This window comes from Vulpes lagopus, chromosome 10, assembly GCF_018345385.1.
Source record: "Vulpes lagopus strain Blue_001 chromosome 10, ASM1834538v1, whole genome shotgun sequence".
NCBI classification, from domain to species: domain Eukaryota; kingdom Metazoa; phylum Chordata; class Mammalia; order Carnivora; family Canidae; genus Vulpes; species Vulpes lagopus.
In genome coordinates this window covers 90,433,472-90,450,656 of record NC_054833.1, presented here as the reverse complement: position 1 = coordinate 90,450,656, position 17,185 = coordinate 90,433,472, and the positions used below count along the sequence as shown (strand labels likewise).

At 57.0% G+C, this 17,185-nt stretch overlaps 2 protein-coding genes across 2 annotated transcripts; one reads left to right on the top strand and one right to left on the bottom strand.

Annotated features, from left to right (window-relative positions):
* The first annotated feature begins 349 nt into the window (after nucleotides 1-349).
* DPEP1 (dipeptidase 1) lies at nucleotides 350-6,816 on the top strand. Its single transcript, XM_041771924.1, has 10 exons — nucleotides 350-568; nucleotides 4,151-4,283; nucleotides 4,542-4,674; nucleotides 4,782-4,932; nucleotides 5,073-5,142; nucleotides 5,431-5,607; nucleotides 5,720-5,804; nucleotides 5,885-5,960; nucleotides 6,214-6,349; nucleotides 6,444-6,816. The coding sequence occupies exons 1-10, from the start codon at nucleotides 465-467 to the stop codon at nucleotides 6,609-6,611; spliced, it is 1,233 nt and encodes a 410-aa protein (XP_041627858.1). The 5' UTR covers nucleotides 350-464; the 3' UTR covers nucleotides 6,612-6,816.
* Nucleotides 6,817-9,376: 2,560 nt separating this feature from the next.
* Nucleotides 9,377-17,147, bottom strand: CHMP1A (charged multivesicular body protein 1A). The gene is made up of 7 exons (XM_041771925.1): nucleotides 17,034-17,147; nucleotides 15,006-15,025; nucleotides 12,760-12,837; nucleotides 12,227-12,373; nucleotides 11,829-11,957; nucleotides 11,319-11,506; nucleotides 9,377-10,863 (listed from the first exon to the last, which is right to left on the bottom strand). Exons 1-7 carry the CDS (start codon nucleotides 17,038-17,040, stop codon nucleotides 10,842-10,844), a joined length of 591 nt encoding a protein of 196 aa, XP_041627859.1. The 5' UTR covers nucleotides 17,041-17,147; the 3' UTR covers nucleotides 9,377-10,841.
* Between the last annotated feature and the right edge of the window lie 38 nt (nucleotides 17,148-17,185).

Genomic DNA, 17,185 nt, shown 5'->3' with positions numbered 1-17,185 from the left:
GGCCGGGACGCTGAGGGCTGCAGGCCAGGAGCACTGGGTGGGGTGTGGTGGGAGCATCCAGGGCCACATGCCATCTTCCATACTCACCTGAAGCTATTTTTACAGGCAAATAAAGGGGTGTGGTGACAGTAACAACACGAGCACTGGTTGACCACTTACCCTGAGTGGCCTCTCCCAAGCCGCCCTTTCACCGGGGCTCTGGGTAGTCTCTTGGCATCAGCGGCCTCCTATCTGGCCCAACAGCTGCACCCAGCCCACAGGGTCCAGGGCCTTCCATCTGCACCCCCGCCCCCTTCTCAGGGAAGTGTTGGTTACTGATTGAACACTGGGAGCCTTGAATGGGACGGCTCCTGGCAACAATCAGCCAGACTGAAGACCTCTGCTCTCTCTTCCAGCACACACAGCAGCTCCTTACGGCCTCCGTTGGATCCCGCTGTGCACAGGCCAGCCTGGTGGATTGTGTCATGTGGATCAGCTGGTGGCTCTGGCCCCTGGTGGCCATCTGTGCTGGAGACCGGTTCCGGGATGAGGCTGAGAGGATCATGCGGGGCACACCTGTCATCGACGGGTGAGTGGCCACATGTCCTGGGACTGGGGATCTGGGGCTGCAGGGGCAGGAGCTCATGTGCCCTTGACTTGACAGACCTATCTCTGCTGGGACTCAGTATCCTTGTGGGGTCTCTTAGGGCTTTCCAAAGCTTTAGCAGGAGTGGAGCAGTTGCAAAGCCCCTGTGGCTCTCAGCAGCACCTGGGGTGTCCTACAACCTAACCCCCCCTGTGCCCATAGGTGCCAGATCCCAGCCTGGAGTGGGTACTGGGGGTAGAAGATGGTGGCACCTGGCCCTGGGCATGCCTCCAACTAGCCACAAAATCCAAGGGGCCATACTTCCTCACTGGGCCTTTGCTGCTTCACCTGAAGCTGTGGGTAAGGGTGATGTCTGCCACTGGCCCCCGGGAGGCCTTTCCTGGCCCTTGTAACCCTCCTCTGAGACGTATCCACCTGGGGGTGACTCACCAGGCAAGGGGCCCCTGGGTCACCTCTGTGCTGTCTGCCTAGCATGACCTCACTGGTGTGCTCCCTGACGCACCCACTCCTGCAGACTTCTTCCCATCTTGTTGTGCCTCTGGTGTCACAGCTGCCCCAGCAGAGCTTGTGTCCTGCATCTGCACCCACCCTCTCTCCCTGCCCCCACTTCACCTCCACCTCCACCAGGTCACCAGTGAGCCTCTGTCCTGGTTTCTGCCAGCCAAGGTCCAGGCTCAGAGCTGCAGCCAGGGGAGTGTGGGAGATATAAGTTCCAGCTCCGGTCCTTCTGGCTCAAACCCTCCACCCACCGCGTCTCCCACTGAGCTCAGAGTAGAGCCCAAGTCTGCTTTCAGCCCCCAAGACCCCCCCTGCCGCCCCTGGCCATCCTCACACCCCCAGATGCTCCAGGTGGGTCCCACTGTCCCCACTTGTCCTCACAGCCATGCTCCCACTCTCTTCTCCTCCTGAGCTTTGCTCAGGCCACCTTTCCTGACCCCTGTGTGAAATGCCACCTGTGCACACACCACAGCCACTCCTGCTTCCCTTCTGCCGCGGTTCCCCTGCCGACCAGCGGACAGCAGGAACTGGACCCCTGTGTGTGCCGCCCAAGAGTGGCCTGTGGCATGCACTAGCACACCCTGGGTGCAGCACCATTAGGAGGGCACCCGTGTGTCTCTGTCTGCTCCCAGCAACTGTTCAGTAAATGCTCCAGTTATTACTATTTGGCAGGTGTTCTGGGCTTTGTTGGACAAAAAACTAAGAAAATGGGCTATGTCGTTTTATGGGAAGCCCAGGGAGCTGCGGTAGCCCAAGAGAAAGGAGGTCGTGCACCCCTCCCTCCCTGTAGCTCCTCCTTGGCCCCTCATACATGCTCCGAGGAGGGTGAGGCCAAGTCTCCTCAGAGGCTGCTACCAGGGTACCCCTCCCGCCTCCCCGGGACGGAGCCACTGCTGTCTGGTCGGTGGCCAGCGAATGCGCAGATGCCAAAGGTGTGAGTCAGGGAAGCTGCTCTGCTCCCTGATTCTCAGGGCCAAGGGGTGGCTGGGCACAGAGTGGGGTTCCTGAGGCCCACATGACAGGTGAGTTGGATCCAAGGGCCCAGACAGCCAGGAATGCTCAGGGAACTGGAGTCTGGGGACCTGAGATAGTCCAGAGAGCTACAAAGTGAAGACGAGGCTGACAGGACCAAACCCAACGCTTGGGTATCAGCTACCTGCATTACTGTTGGGGCAAGAGACCCAAGTCGAGAGACATCCAGAGGGAGGCCCGGCGTGGTGTTTCATAATGGTCACGGGCTGCTATAAGCGGCCGTCTCCATCGGCATGCCAGCCAGCAGGAGTGAGCAGGGGACACGGAGGACACGGACTGAGCTACAGCTGTCTGTGAAGGAGAGATTTCGGAAGCTCCCAAACGGCAGAACTTGTCACATGGCCATACCCGCTATACAGGGGCAAGAAAGTATCTCTATTTCAAATGGCCAGAAATAGGGGTTTCTGTTACTAAGAAAAAGGTGGAGATAAGAAGCCACCAGTAATCTCTCCGACAATAGCTAGCTGTCATTCAAGGGCTGGGACTTGTCACCTGTCCCCTTGGAATGGGACAGGGTCCTCCTGTCACCACTGAGGACGCTGCCCTGGCCTCACAGATAAGGAGGGTGGATCCAGCAGGGTCTAGAACAAGCAGTGTTGACAGCAGGCCGAAGGTGGCCTCTGTTCCCTGCTGTGGGTTCCAGTGAAAGTGCCCCTCCCTCCTGGTGGTTTCCAGGCTGACACCTAGAGGGTGTGGCAACCTCGGAGGCGGGGATGGGGGGGAGGGCAAAGTCCTGTGCAAGGCCCTGCCCCGCCCTGCCCCCAGGGCAGCACCCAGAGGCCCTGGTACTCTGAAGTTTACCTACCCATCCACCACTCCACCAGCAAAGGCGTCCTGACCACCAGCCCACACCCTGTCCCATCAAAACACAGCTATGACAGGAGCCCCCCGAGAGAGCAGGGGGCGCTTCTGGGGTCTGGGCCCAACTTGCTTTGGAAAAGCTCCACCCAGGGGTGGCTGGCCTGAGGTCCTCATCTACCCTCCCATGTACTCTAAAGTACCAAAGCATCCCCATGTTCCAGGTGGAAAAACTGAGTTGAGAGGTGGGAGGAGGGGTTGGAGATGGGAACTAGATGGGGGGTGAGCCTGGGGCTGCTGGTCCTGGGAGGAGCGGTCTCAAAACCAGGAGTGGCCACCCACATAGGGCAGTGCCCCCTGGGATGGGGCTGGGAGGGCTACCGAAGCGCCAGGACGAAGGCCCCTTGGCACTGTATTAGGGATCCAGCAGGAGCGCCTTCACAGGTGTCCTGAATTCCAGACTTCGCTGATTCCAGCGCAGTTTCCAGCTGGCAGGTCTGAGATGGGCCCAAGACTCTGCATTTCCAACCAGCTCCCTGGCCCATATCTCTTCTGCATATGCAACCGAGGGAGACCAAGCATCCCAGAGGTCTCTCCTCCTTTGGGCAACTCCTGGTTCTTGGGTCCAGCCCTGTGGGTTCTGCCTTTGTAGCCCAGACCAGCTGCTGACATTCAGCCCCACTCCTTCCCCCTCCCTCCCCGCCCCAGCCTCCCTCCAAAGCACTAGCTCCTATGGCTCCTGGGAAGGCTCAGATGGGCCTCAGTGCTGTGGAAGCATAGAAGGCTGTGCTCGGAAATGGGGCGGGGCTGTCACAGAGCCCCTGATGCCCTGCTCCAGCTGTCCCAGGAGGGTGGGGTGGGGTGGGGGAGCCAGGTCTCCAAAGGCAGGCCACACCCACATCCCCGCCCCCTCCCTGCAAGGGGAGGATTTCATCTTGTGCAAACTCTCAGCGTCCCACACCCAGCTACCCAGTGTCACAGAGACTGGAATTCCTGCCCCTGCTCCTCCCTCTTCCCCAGGAAGGGTCCTCGAAGGGAAGACCTCCCAGAGGGTCTCTCAGCTCCGTTACCTGGCCTGGGTGTGGAGCACCATGGAACGGCTAATCTGTGCTTAGGTGTGTTCACACAAGGAGCAGTCTGTCACCCCAGTGGTTGGCTTTTGTTCGGAGGCTTGGAGGCCCCCGGTCCATGGGGCCATCCTGGCTGGCCTCTGAGCCTTTCTCTGGCCTTCCCCAGGCACAACGACCTGCCCTGGCAGCTGCTAACCAGGTTCAACAACCAGCTTCAGGTTGAGGCGGCCAACCTGACGAGTCTCACCCACACACACACCAACATCCCCAAGCTGAAGGCTGGTTTTGTGGGGGGCCAGGTATGGCTCAGCCCAGCCCTACATTCGCCTGTGCTGGGGTCCCTTCACCCCTCCTCTGTGTCCAGACTATGGCGCAGGCCCTCCCTGGTGGCCGTGGACCTCCTAAGCCCCTTGAAGACACAGGTCTTTGGAAGGGACCTGGAGAGCCACACAGGCCATGGGAGGGCTTCCAAGATGGGAGGGGAGCCCGATGCCCACATGCCTGTGAGGGTGGGACCCAGAGCCTCCCTACTAGCACCTCTCCCCTGTGGCCCCTAGTTCTGGTCCGCATACACACCCTGTGACACCCAGAACAAAGACGCTGTGAAGAGGACACTGGAGCAGATCGATGTCATCCATCGCATGTGCCAGATGTACCCAGAAACCTTTGTGTGTGTCACCAACAGCACAGGTGGGTCCTGGTCCAGCCCCAGCCCTCAACAGAGCAGCTAGAGTTGCCCAGATATGCCTTATGTGGAGGTTCCAGGGACACTCCGCCGCAGTTGGCTCTCCCCACAGGCATCCGGCAGGCCTTCCAGGAGGGGAAGATAGCCAGTCTTGTTGGTGTGGAGGGGGGCCACTCCATAGACAGCAGCCTGGGCGTCCTGCGGACACTCTACCACCTGGGCATGCGGTACATGACTCTTACCCACAGCTGCAACACACCCTGGTAAGTGCGCACAGGAGGGCCCACAGGCCAAACGAGGGTCTGCCTCTCTCCGGCACCTTGCTGTCCTTCCGGGAGTCCTAGGTGTGTGAGGACCAGGATGACTGTTCTGCTCCTGGGATACCTGCTTTCTGCTCTCCCAGGGCTGACAACTGGCTGGTGGACACAGGAGAGGACAAGGGCGAGAGCCAAGGCCTGTCACCCTTTGGCCAGGTGAGGCAGGGCATTCAGCAAAGACCACAGTCACCCTTAGAGAAGTGACCCAGGACACAGGGTCCTGTCTCTCAGGCCCTCAGTTCACTGTCAGCTGGAGCTAGCAGGGGCTGTCTCAGAATGGGTGTTCCCTGGAACCTGTGGGTCATCTCCTAGCCATTGAAGAGTTCATTAATACCTGGTCCAGCAAGGCCCTTGCCCAAATCCGCTCCTCCCCATGCCTGGCCTTGTCACGGGGGGCTTCAGTGAACCCCAGAAGGCTGGCCGCTGAGCCTTGTGTCCATGCAGCGTGTGGTGAAGGAGATGAACCGGCTGGGGGTCATCATTGACTTGGCCCACGTGTCTGTGAGCACCATGAAGGCTGCCCTTAGTCTGTCCAAGGCTCCCGTCCTCTTCAGCCACTCCTCGGCCTACAGCCTGTGTCAGCACCGGCGCAACGTGCCTGATGATGTGCTTCAGCTGGTGGTGAGGGGCTGGGGGACAGGCTGGGGTTGGGGGCCGTCTGCCCTGTTCCCTGGACTGGTCCTGAGGTGCGGTGCTTGCTCTTGGCCCACTGCTCCACCCTTCTCCTAAGCAGAACCAGACAGGTAGCCTGGTGATGGTGAATTTCTACAATGACTATGTTTCCTGCAAAAAGGAGGCCACCCTGTCCCAAGTAGCAGGTAGGCAGATGTGAGTGGCCCCAGGAGCTGAGTAGGGGAGGGCTGGTCCCAGGACCCACACCTGTTGCCTTCTTTGGCAGACCATCTGGATCACATCAAGAAGGTGGCAGGAGCTGGAGCTGTGGGCTTTGGTGGGGACTTTGATGGTGTCTCCAGGTAAGGGGCAAGGCCAGTGTCCTGTGGATGAGATGGGTCACGCCTCCCATAAACATGTTATGAGGGTCTAAAGCTGGAAAGTGTGTAACTGTGACCAGGCAAAGTATGTCTCACTCTAGAAGCCACTTCATTGGGGCCCCCAAGGCTTTGGGATGGGAGCATGGGCAGCTCAGTGATTTGTGGGAAGGTGGACAGGCTTCTGAGGCCCTGACCCCTAGGATGCAGAGCTTGGTTCTCTCTGCCCTCACCTCAGGCTCCCCTTGGGGCTTGAAGACGTGTCCAAGTACCCAGACCTGGTGGCTGAGCTACTCAGGAGGCAGTGGACAGAAGCGGAGGTCAGGGGTGTCCTGGCCAACAACCTGCTCCGGGTTTTCGAGGCAGTGGAACGGGTGAGGAGGGGCAGCTGTGCTTACCCAGCTTTCTCTGCTGGGAGGGAGGGACACAGGCAGGCAGGCAGGCAGCCCAACCTGTGTCTGTCCCCAGGTGAGTGATCACACACAAACTCCCGAGGAGGAGCCCATCTCCTTGGACAAGCTGCAGGATTCTTGCAGGACCAACTATGGCTACTCAGAGGCCCCCAGCTTCCACCATCAGCCAGGGGTCCTGCTGGCATCCCTCACCACCGTCCTCCTCGGCCTGTGTCTCCTATGATGCCCTGGGGTCTGGACCTCCTGGGCTCCTACAGCTCTGGGGATACTGTGGCCCTCAGTGCAGAGAGATTCCAGGATGCTGCTCCCCATGCACAAAGCCTGGGCTCTCCTGAGCAGGTACCTGGGCTCACCTGAGGCAGTAGGGCGTGGGCACTTCCAGACTAACACACACTGTACTGTCAATAAAGGCCAACAACCCTTCTGAATCATGAGGATGTGTGTCCCTGGAGGGGGTTTCTGAGCATCCGAGGGCAAATCCTGTGCAAACGGTCCCAGGCTGGACCTCAAGGCACAGGAGTGCCTGCGTCCTGGAAGAGTAGGACCAGAAAGGGCTCAGGCTCTTTGAAAGCGCTCTGCATGGGCTCAAGTCTTTATAAACGCAGTCTAGGCTCCTGGTGCCCCCTTCCCAGGTACACACACACCTGCAGGAAGGCACACCTTTACATGTGTACACATGCATGTGTACAAAAGCCTATGCTTATGCATACACATATGCAAACCCCTCCTACGTTGTCATGCACACACGTGTTCACACTCCTTCCACATCCTCATGCACACAGATGTGCCCACACCCCTCCCCACATCCTCATGCACACACGTGTTCACATCTGCCCCTTGGCCCTGCTACCCCCTTTCTAGACCAGAGCCTCTGGGAACACCCCATGTGGACAGGCACAGGCTTTAATAGTGAGGGAGGAGCTCCCCTGCCCAGATGCCCTGGGCCCAAAATGCCCGCAAAGGAATAGCCAGCCCTGCACAGCCCCCACCCGAAACTGGACAGCCTGCCTGGCCCCCCCAGCCCCCGTGAGGGTCCCTGCCTCTCATTCCCAGGCTGATCTGACATGACCAGAAGGGACACTGCTGGGTATTTGCTGATCACTTTGGGTCAATTTAACATTAAAGGAAAAAATAGCAAGTAAAGGTTCCTCCCTGATTTGGCCCCACCAGAAAGCCTTCAGGCAGCCACAGGATTTTCTGGCGGAGACTGCTAGAAGGGGCCCTCTGGTGGGCTGCGGAGGTAGCACACCAAGTTTGCTACATGGAAGCATTTTTTCAAGGTTTGAAATAACCCTCATCACACCAGAGACAGGCCGTAGCCGTGGGTGCCACCCAGAAACCCATCTGGTCCCAGGCGGCTCTCTGCTATCTACTCTCCATTTGTCCTGCTACAGCTTATTTCCATTTCCGCTCAACATTGTTCCAAGCTCGAGACCTTTCTTGAGTGAGTCGTGGGGGGGGGGGGGGGGATGAGCCACCTCTCCCCTGGCCAGATGCACACGCAGATGTGCGCAGGTGCAAGGGGCCTGGGTGGTGGGGGTGCCTGCCGTGGAGTCCAGGGAACCCTTCCCCAGCCAGTGGGCAGGTGGAGGCTGAGGGGTCCAAATCTAAGCCTCCATCACATTTCACACATTCAAACACCAAATCAAGGCCCAGCAAGATGGGGGCACCCACAATAGAAGAGCAGCAGATCACTCACCAGGGGGACAGAAGGATGTGGGAAGCAGTGTGGATGAGAATGGGAGGCCAAGGAAGGACCATGCATGGTGTCCTCTGCTCAGCTGGGGGCCAATAGCAGTTCCAAGAGCTTTGTGTAGAGACAAAGGGACAGGGATTGGCGGGGAGGGGGATTGAGGAGAGGCAGGTTCTGCTGCCAGTGAGGAGAGGGGTGGTGAGATTGAGCCTCTTTAGGGTAGATCTGCGTCTGGTCCACACAGAGCAGAAATACCCACAGGTCAGCTCTGACACAGATATAACACAGTAAGTGCAAAGAAGAAACTCTTCCTTCAAACAGAACCACAAATAGGAAATCACCACAAATACTGTTACCAGGAAGATTCATCAAGGAGCACAAGCATCAGGGCCGAGTACAACAGCCCTGTAGGTGATGCTGGCAGTCTTAAAATTGCTCCCCACAAGATACTCCACAGAGAAGGAAAACACAATGTCACAGGGGAGATGCCTGGCCCACACCACCCCCACCCCCACCAGGGGAACAACCGGCAACACCACGCACCCAGCTTCAAGCATGGGGACGCTTGCCAATAGCTGTGACCTCAATGCCCTTGTGTGAAAATGTCACCACAGCCTGAATGGAAAGGCAGGCTGCCAAATAACTGGCCAGCATGCCTCAAGGCCATCCATGTCAGGGCCCTGGGGGCCTCAAAAGTTCAGCGTCTGACTCTTCATCTCAGCTCTGGTCCTTATCTCAGGGTCGTGGATGGAGCCCCGTGTCAGTCTCTGCGCTGGATGTGGAGCCTGCTTGGGGTTCTCCCTTGCCCTCTCCTCTGCCCCACCTCTGCCTGGCTCATGCACGCTCATTTTCTCTAACCCTTAAGAAAAAAGACCATCCAGGTGACAAAGACAAATGAGAGGGACTGTCCAGGCTGGAAGAACGGAGGCACTGCAAGTAAATAACATCAGGGTGGTTTCCCGACTTAGCCAGTTACATACGGTTAACTAGGAAGTGGATGTGGAGGGTGCTGGTGTACACAAATATATAACTATAGAATCCACACAAGTTGCAACTTTTATGTATGTTTAAAATTATTTCAAGGTAAAAACTTAAAAAGAAAACTTAAAACTTCAGATTCCAACTCTGTGGGGTGGGGCCTGAGAACATGCATACCTCATACCACCCACCCACCTGCTCCTCTGCCAGGTACCACTTGTCGGCCTCTTGCACAGGGGTGGGAGAGCCATATGGAGGGTCCCACCTACAGCTCCCCACTCTACCCAAGGCCACTAAAGCAAAGCCAGACAAAGTTCTCAGGGATCAATGTGTTTACTCACAATAGCATTTTAGAAAAACGGGCAAACACGCCCACTGCTCTTTGATGAGCCACAGCCATGGAGCTTGGTGCCCAGTGGGCACCAGGGCAGTCGGGGTCTTCTCTGAACCCCCAGCATGTGGCGCCCTGAGCGACCACAGCCAGGGAGTAAGGCGAGGCCGGCATTGTGGAAGAAAAGCCAGACAGCACTCTGACCCTCCCTCTGGGGTCTCACACCAGTCTAGAGTGTCAAGGCTGCTCAAACACAACTGACCACACAGGACACCCGGGGACAACCAAGTCCAGAAGAATCAAATGTAGCAAAGTCATGGTAAAGGTCTCCAACATCTCTGTTCACAAGCATCACTGGTGTGAGGACAGACTGGGGAGTGGCAGGAAGCCTTTGAGAAGGGCTGGTCGGGCGGTCAGCTGTGCACGGAGCTGGGCCCGGCTCAGTACCAACCATGAAGTTCTCACCAGCTCACACCAATGAGGGGGCTGGGGCCCAGTGTTCCCCATCTGCTGTCTGCTCCTTCTATTTTGGCAATAAAACAAAAACCCCTGGAAGCTTCAAGAAAACAAAGTAAACTTCAAGAAATGAAAAACGGAAACGGCTGCCTGTCCCAGAAAAATCCCTGGGAGGAGCTGGCTGCTAGCTGCTGAGCTGTGGCTGCCACGGCTACTCCAAAGCCAGCCCTGCTGGAGGCACCTCTCTGAGATCTGGTGACCCCCTCTGGCTTCCAGATTAAATGGTGTGAGCCCACGAGGCAGGAGGGGAGACCAGTCAGGGGGAGGCACCCATTATCTATACAGTATAGGGAGGATGACACAGACCCCACACCCCCAGCAGGGGTGTAAGACCCTGTGCTCCTTGCTGGGAGGGACCTCAGTGCACACCCTGAGTTCCCAGAGGACACACAGCACATCCTGTGGGGCCCCAGGCCCTTCCAAGGCAGCAGTGGAACGAAGATGGGTCCCTGCGGGTGGGCCTGCCTGGATTGGAGCATGGCACCTGCTGCTGGGGATCCCTAGTAGGGCTCAGCCAGCTGGCCTCCAGGTGCTTCCTGGCCACCGGAAGCAGCGCTGACCCCACTGGCTGGCCACTAGCAGCACATCTGCCATTACATGGACTCTGAAGGCCCCCATGGCCCACATGGCATCCACTGGTCAGTCCCCATCAACTTCTCAGAGGGTGGGGGAGAGAGGGAGGCCTGCAGAACCCCAAGCTGGTCAGCCCACAGTCACAGAAATAACCCACAGAAATCAGAAGTGTGTGCAAACTCACCCACCAGGACACAGAGCCACCATCTACGCTAAGAGGGACAATCCCCAGGCGTGGAGGGAAGGGCCGCACGGCAGGGTGTGTGGAAAGGCAAGAGGCGTGGGGACAGAGATGGGGGCCTCCTCCCCGGCCCTTCCCACACGTCACGGCCAGGGAAGCAGGGCACTGCAGGAGGGCTCGGCTAGTTTCTCAGGGCGGCCAACCTGCAAATCAACGACACAACCCCTATGAGGGCGAGGGCAGAGGTGCCTCAGCACTGCTGTGCACTCCAGCACAAGATCTGGATTGGCATCTTGTGCTGGAGACTACAACCCTGTCCTTTCTATCTCAGCTCTGCGAGGCTGTCCTGAGACAGCACAGGAGAAACCTGGGGAACAGCAGTAGAGCAAACACTTCTTTTCCTACAGTGAACCAGCGACAAGTGTCTGAGTGCCATAGCTGACACACGACACAGACACTGGATAAGGAGCAAGGGAGAGAGGCCCTCAGACGGAGCCTGGACTGGGCCTCGGGCAGGCCCTCCTTGGAAGGAATGGCACCCCTGGGCCAGAGCCCCCCACACAAGCTCTCCTCTCGAGGCTGCATGCGCCTCCTTCCCCCACAACCACAGGGTCAGAGCCCAGGGTAAAGAGCCCAACGTCTGGGGCACTGAGCCCACCTCCGAGACAGCTGGTCCTCTTGGCTGCGCACGGAGCTCTCGCCCACGGCAGAGGCGCCCTCAGGCAGCTGGTTGAGCTGGTCCAGGACCTCCAGGCCGTTCTCCTCAGCGATCTGCATGATGAGGCTATCCACCTGTTCCTGCGGCGTGGTCAGTGTGGTGGCCGAGCTCATGGAGTCCTCCATCACCTGGGGGTCATGTTCCGGGCAGGTGGGTGCAGGCCCTGGGACGCCACTGCAGCCACTGCAGTGGCCCCGTTTCTGGCCACCCACCTCAACCATGCTTTGGGCTCACTCCCTCCACCCGCACCAGACCACCCCACTACTCTCTCTCAGGGCACTTTCTCCAGCGCTCAGGCCCCTGGGCCTCCCTCTTATCTGCTAGACCTCTGTGTGCTGGTCCAGACCCCACAAGCATCAGGCGCTCTGGAGGTGGCCCCCATAGGGAGATCAGTGGGGGAACGTGTGTGGGGCCAGCCACATAAGCCACCCAAGACCACAGGCCACGTACCGCTGTATGCACATCCAAGTTCTGAACCTGTTGCTCGAACCTATCCATCACCGCAGAGACCTTCTGCAAGTCCATGGTGCTTAGCGCCCTGTCCAGGGCTTTGGTCACCTGGGCCATGTTCTTGGTCACCTGGCACAGGAGAAAGTGAAGAGATGTCCCCCACCGAAGATGGGCCCTCTGCACTCTCCAGGAAATGCTGTCTGCTAAACAACAGACAGGAGACCCATGCCTTGGCCAGTGAAGAAAAATCTGAGGATGCTTTGTCTTGTCCTTTGGTGCCGCCATTATGGTGTGGAGGGAATCTCCACTTTCACTACCACCGACAGGGTCCTGCACGGCTCCCCCTGCCTAGCCAGGCTCCTCCACTCCGCCATGTGACCCTGGGCACGAGCACTCACCCCCTTCATGGTCACGGCCGTCTGCACCTTGGAGGCCACTGCATCCACACGGGATGCCATACGGAGCCAGTTCACACCTTCATTCTTCTTGCGGATGGCGTTCTCAGCGTACACACGGGCACATTCTACGTTCTTCTGCTGGAGGGCCTGAAATTCAGGAGGAGCGCCAGTTGGGACAACATGGCTGTTTGTCCCACCTCCGCCTGGCCCGTTCAGGGGCCTGGTCCTGGCTTTTCCTAGGGTGAGACCTGCTAGCTTCGTGCAAATGCAGAAATGCCAGGTCCTTTGGCTTCGGATGCCCTCAGTGGGCAGGGAGGAGCCACCACAGGCCCCAAGTGGTCCTTTGGCTCCGGACGCCCTCAGTGGGCAGGGAGGAGCCACCACAGGCCCCAAGCAGGCTCCTGGGAGAACACCCACGGCCAGAGTCGTGGGGCATACCTCACACAAAAGGAAGATACCAGAACAATGCAAAAGAAGCAACAGAAACAAGGAACATGAGAACAGCACATGGCCTGGACATGGTGCAACCTCACCTTCTTCACCTTGGCCTGCTCTGCCTTGGAGTCCTTTTCTGCTTTCTTGGCCAGCTTCTCTAGCTGCTTTGCTGTGAACTGAGCAGAAGCAGGACACTCAGGTTAGATGCACGCGGCCTGCCCTTCAGCACCCTCCCCACCCTCCTCAGCACCCTTTGCCCCATACACAGAAGGTGCCCAGCCCGCCAGCATCCTCATGGCCTAGGGCTGCATGGAGGAGGCTCACTGGGTCTCTGAGGCTCAAGGGACAGGAGGGCTGTGAGGGTTTCCTAAAATGTCCTATCCCAGAGCACCGTAATCCAAATTCTCCCCTAGAGTGGAAAGTTAAAAAGCCAACTCACACGGAGCACCTGAGTGGCTTAGATGGTTAAGCGTTGGTCTTTGGCTCAGGTTGTGATCTCAAGGTCATGGGATCAAGCCCCTCCCTGGGCTCCCTGCTCAGCGGAGAGTCTGCTTCTCCCTCTGCCCCCTGCTCATGCTCTCTCTCTCTCTCTCTCTCTCGTGAATAAATAAAATCTTTAAAAGAAAAGCCAACTCGGGACACCTGGGTGGCTCAGAAGTTGAGCATCTGCCTTACGCTCAGGGCGTGATCCTGAGGTCCCAGAATCAGGTCCCGCATTGGGCTCCCTGTGGGGAGCCTGCTTCTCCCTCTGCCTATGTCTGTCGTGAATAAATAAATAAAATCTAAAAAACAAAACAAAAAAAAACTAACACAATCACTACTACTTCTGGATATTTTTTCGTTAAAAGATTTATTTATCCATGAGAGACAGTGATGAGCACAGGAGAGGAACAGAGAGAATCTCAAGCAGACTCTCCACTGAACACAGAGTTGGATGCAAGGCTTGAACTCAGGACCCTGGGATCACAATCTGTGCTGAAATCAAGAGTCAGACACTTAACTGACTGAGCCGCCCAGGTGCCTGTACTTACAGATTTTGATCTTTTGGAAAAAAACTCAACAGAATCTGTTTCAGGCTACCCCAAGCGGTAATACGGAATTCCCAATGAACATACACCTCAAAGTGTTCTCTTCACAGAACAGTGTGTCTGTGAGGGGCTGCTGGGCAGTGCATGCTCTCGGCCCTGGTCAGAGTGGCCCTGTAGCTCCCCAAAGAGGACTCATTTGATGACCAGGAAGCCCACAGGAGAGAATTCTCAGACAACCCAAGTGATGGGCTCCCTGCTCTGCTCCGCAGGGAGTCAGCCTCTCCCTCTGCTCAAATAAATGATAATAAATTAATTTAAAAAACAGAAAAAAAATAACTCATGGGTGTCTCAGTCGGTGAAGCATTTGCCTTCGGCTCAGGTCATGATCCCAGGGTGCCTGGACTGAGTCATGCACTCCAGCATAGTCTAGTATCCACCTCCCTGCTCAGCAGGGAGTCTGCTTCTCCCTCTGCCCCTCCCCCCTGCTCATGCATGCGCACATGCTCTCTCTCTCTCTTTCTGTCTCTCAAATTACAAAAAAGAAACAAACCCAAGTGAAAGAGAAACCTTCCAGAGTCCCACATAGCTTCCCTGCCGAAACCTGCCTGCTTGGAGGATACCCCGCCCCCACCTAGGACTTTCTGTCACACAGAAGGTGCTTCTTGTCTGCCTACCTCACACTCCTACATTCCTTCAGGGAAAAACCCAAATTTTCCTGACCTGGGAATCTGGCCCTGAGCGCCTTCCACAAGGTGGAAGCTTGTTGAACAAAGTGCCTGTGGTGTCCTGGTGTTCCCCGCCCTTCCTCTCCACTGCAAAGCCAGGGTGATGAGCTACGGTTAGCAGCGTGGGCACATCACTCCTGCCCAGTCTTACAGAACTAACCAGGGACGGTTAACTACGGAGGCATTTGAGGGAAATGTGGCAGAAGCTTACCCTGGATTAATTATAAGAGGCATGCTCAGTTGCTCAGAATGCTCTCCTTCAACATGATTTTAACAAACTTAAAAGCACAGATTTAAATGCCTAGTGAAACGTCAAGGGATGCAGTGAACACCCAAGCTTTGTTTCCTAAAGACAGCATGCTCCCTCTCTCGTGGATGAGCCCACACGACTCGATTCTGCTTAGCCCAAGACAAGGAAAGGATTAATATGCCATCAAGCCAACTCAATAACCCCATCTGTCATCAGACTGGAAGAGCACTGTGCAGAATCTTCCGATTTATAATCTGTCCCTCTGAGCACGACAGACACCATTTGTCCTCATTTGCTGACCACCAAGGCAGGGTGGGGGTGAAAGGTCATTCATCACATACCTTCAACTGGAACAGGGTGTCTGCAAAGAAAAGAGAGGGTTTGAGGATTTCAACTGTGACAGGTGGCATGTCTAACAAAAAGATAGGGCCACAAAGACCCTCCTAGACAGAAAGAGCTGGAACAGGACGCAGGCACGGATGGGGCCTTCAGGGAGGCAGGAGATGAACGAGGGCACCAGTTCTGCTCTCTTGTCAGCCAGACGGTTTGGGCAAATGTAGAGGCTCCCTAACATCCGACCCTATAGGTAATACCAGGGAGCGCTAGCTGACCAAGGGTTAGTATACAGACATGTGAGGTCATGGACACAGCACATGGCCCACAGTAAAAACCCAAGTGGGTGCTTTGTAATTAAGACAACTTCACAAAGGCCCTTAAGATTCTTTCCTCATTTAATAAAGTTCGGTAGTGGGCAATCTAAATTTTATATACTCTTTCTCCCCCAAAGTAAATGAGTTTAAGTAGCAAGAAGATGACTCCTCTGATATCAAAGATGTGACCCACAGAGACCAACTTCCATGGCAGCTGGCATGTCTGAGCTTTCAAATCTGGCTTGGGTGCCTTCCTGTCCCTCATGGAAGATTCAAAGAGACTGGAGAGTATAGATAACTCTCCTGACAGCTACACTTGCTACTCACTCACCGAAACTCAAGAGGCAGGAAGATCCAGATTCACGTTTAAACCTCAATTTATTCACATTTTTAAATGTGAAGAATATCTGAAAGGGTTTCACTAGCCCAGAATGAAGAAACAAAATCCTGTATCCAGAGTCAGGGTGCAGAGCGTTCACAATTGCAAATCAAGGTCCCCAGCTGAGAGCCCACTACGGGTTTCAGGGATGGCCTGGTTGTGCCCTGGTCAAGGCCAAAGTCAGCTGTGCAATCTGCAAATCAGACCTAACCTGACACAGGTGGCAGGCAGAGTGCCTCCCACAGGGAAAACAAGGTGTGGCTCCGAGTCTCTAGCTGGCAGCGTGACATAATCACTGTCTCTCCCTGCCTCGGCTTTCTCATCTAGAGTGGCAGGAATAGACTCTGAATAGCAGAGAGCTGTTAAGACAAAACCTAACCCTGGAAAAAAGTGAAACCGCCAAAAGAAATTCACCCTCCCTCCCGCCCCCCAGAGAGCTGAGAAACTGTGGAGCAAAACCCAACATGTGTGGTGGGGGAGTGCAGGCAGAGTGTGGAGATGTGTGTGGAGGGGTGCAGACAGGTGTGGGGGATGTGGCCTTGTGGGGAGTGCAGACATGTGTCTTCATGGGGTGCGAGGATGTGGACAGGTTTGCGGGTGCGGATATGTGCAGTGGGGGCTGTGGGTTTGGAGGGATATGGACAGGTGTGGGGTGCAGGGGGTGTGGACAGGTGAGCTGGGGGTGCAGGGGTGAGGATAGGTGTGCTGGGGGTGTGGACATGTGCAGTGCGAGATGCAGGGGGTGCAGACGTGGGAGGGAGTACTTCATCTTGTCTGAGGCAAGGGATACAGGGTGTCTTTCCGGACAACGACGTGGTTGTACAGCTCTCTACATTTCCCAAAGGGATCTTCAGAACCTGTGCACCCCAGCAGTCCCCGATCATCCTAGCAAAGGTAGGTACCCGACCGTATGACGCCCCCTTCTGTTCCTGGTGTCCAGAGCGGGGCAGAGCGGGGCACAGGAGGTGCAGCAGGCGGTGGCGCCAACGCTGGGAGCCAGACCTCCAGCTGCGTCCCCGTGTGCAGGAGGGGACATCAAGCTCCCACCGCTAAGAGCTGCTGTCAGGGAGGCCTGGCACACGGCAGGTGCTTTCTGCCTGGGCTCTTCTTACTGTCGTGTAGTGGTATCCTGGGGACGGGGATGCCCTCTGACCTGACCCCTAGGGCCCCAAAGGCCGATGTCTGTCGTCGGTCCAGGAGCTGGGGGTGGGGCGGGGGCTGGACGCTGAGGAGCTTGGGGAAGGGGGTGAGGGTCCGGCATCGAGGGTGAGGATCGGGGTCCGGGGTCTCTGACCGAGGTCCGCGGGGCCCGCCCTCCCCCGACGGGCGGGGTCTCCTACCGTCCATGGCCGGTCCGGCAGCAGCAGGCCCCCCCCCGAAACGGACTAACAGACTCCCCCCGGCAGCCGAGTTGATCGCCCCGACCAGTTCCGCCCCGCGGGAACTTCCGGGGTCGTCCCCACTTCCGGCGCTCGCGGCTCTCGCGAGAGCA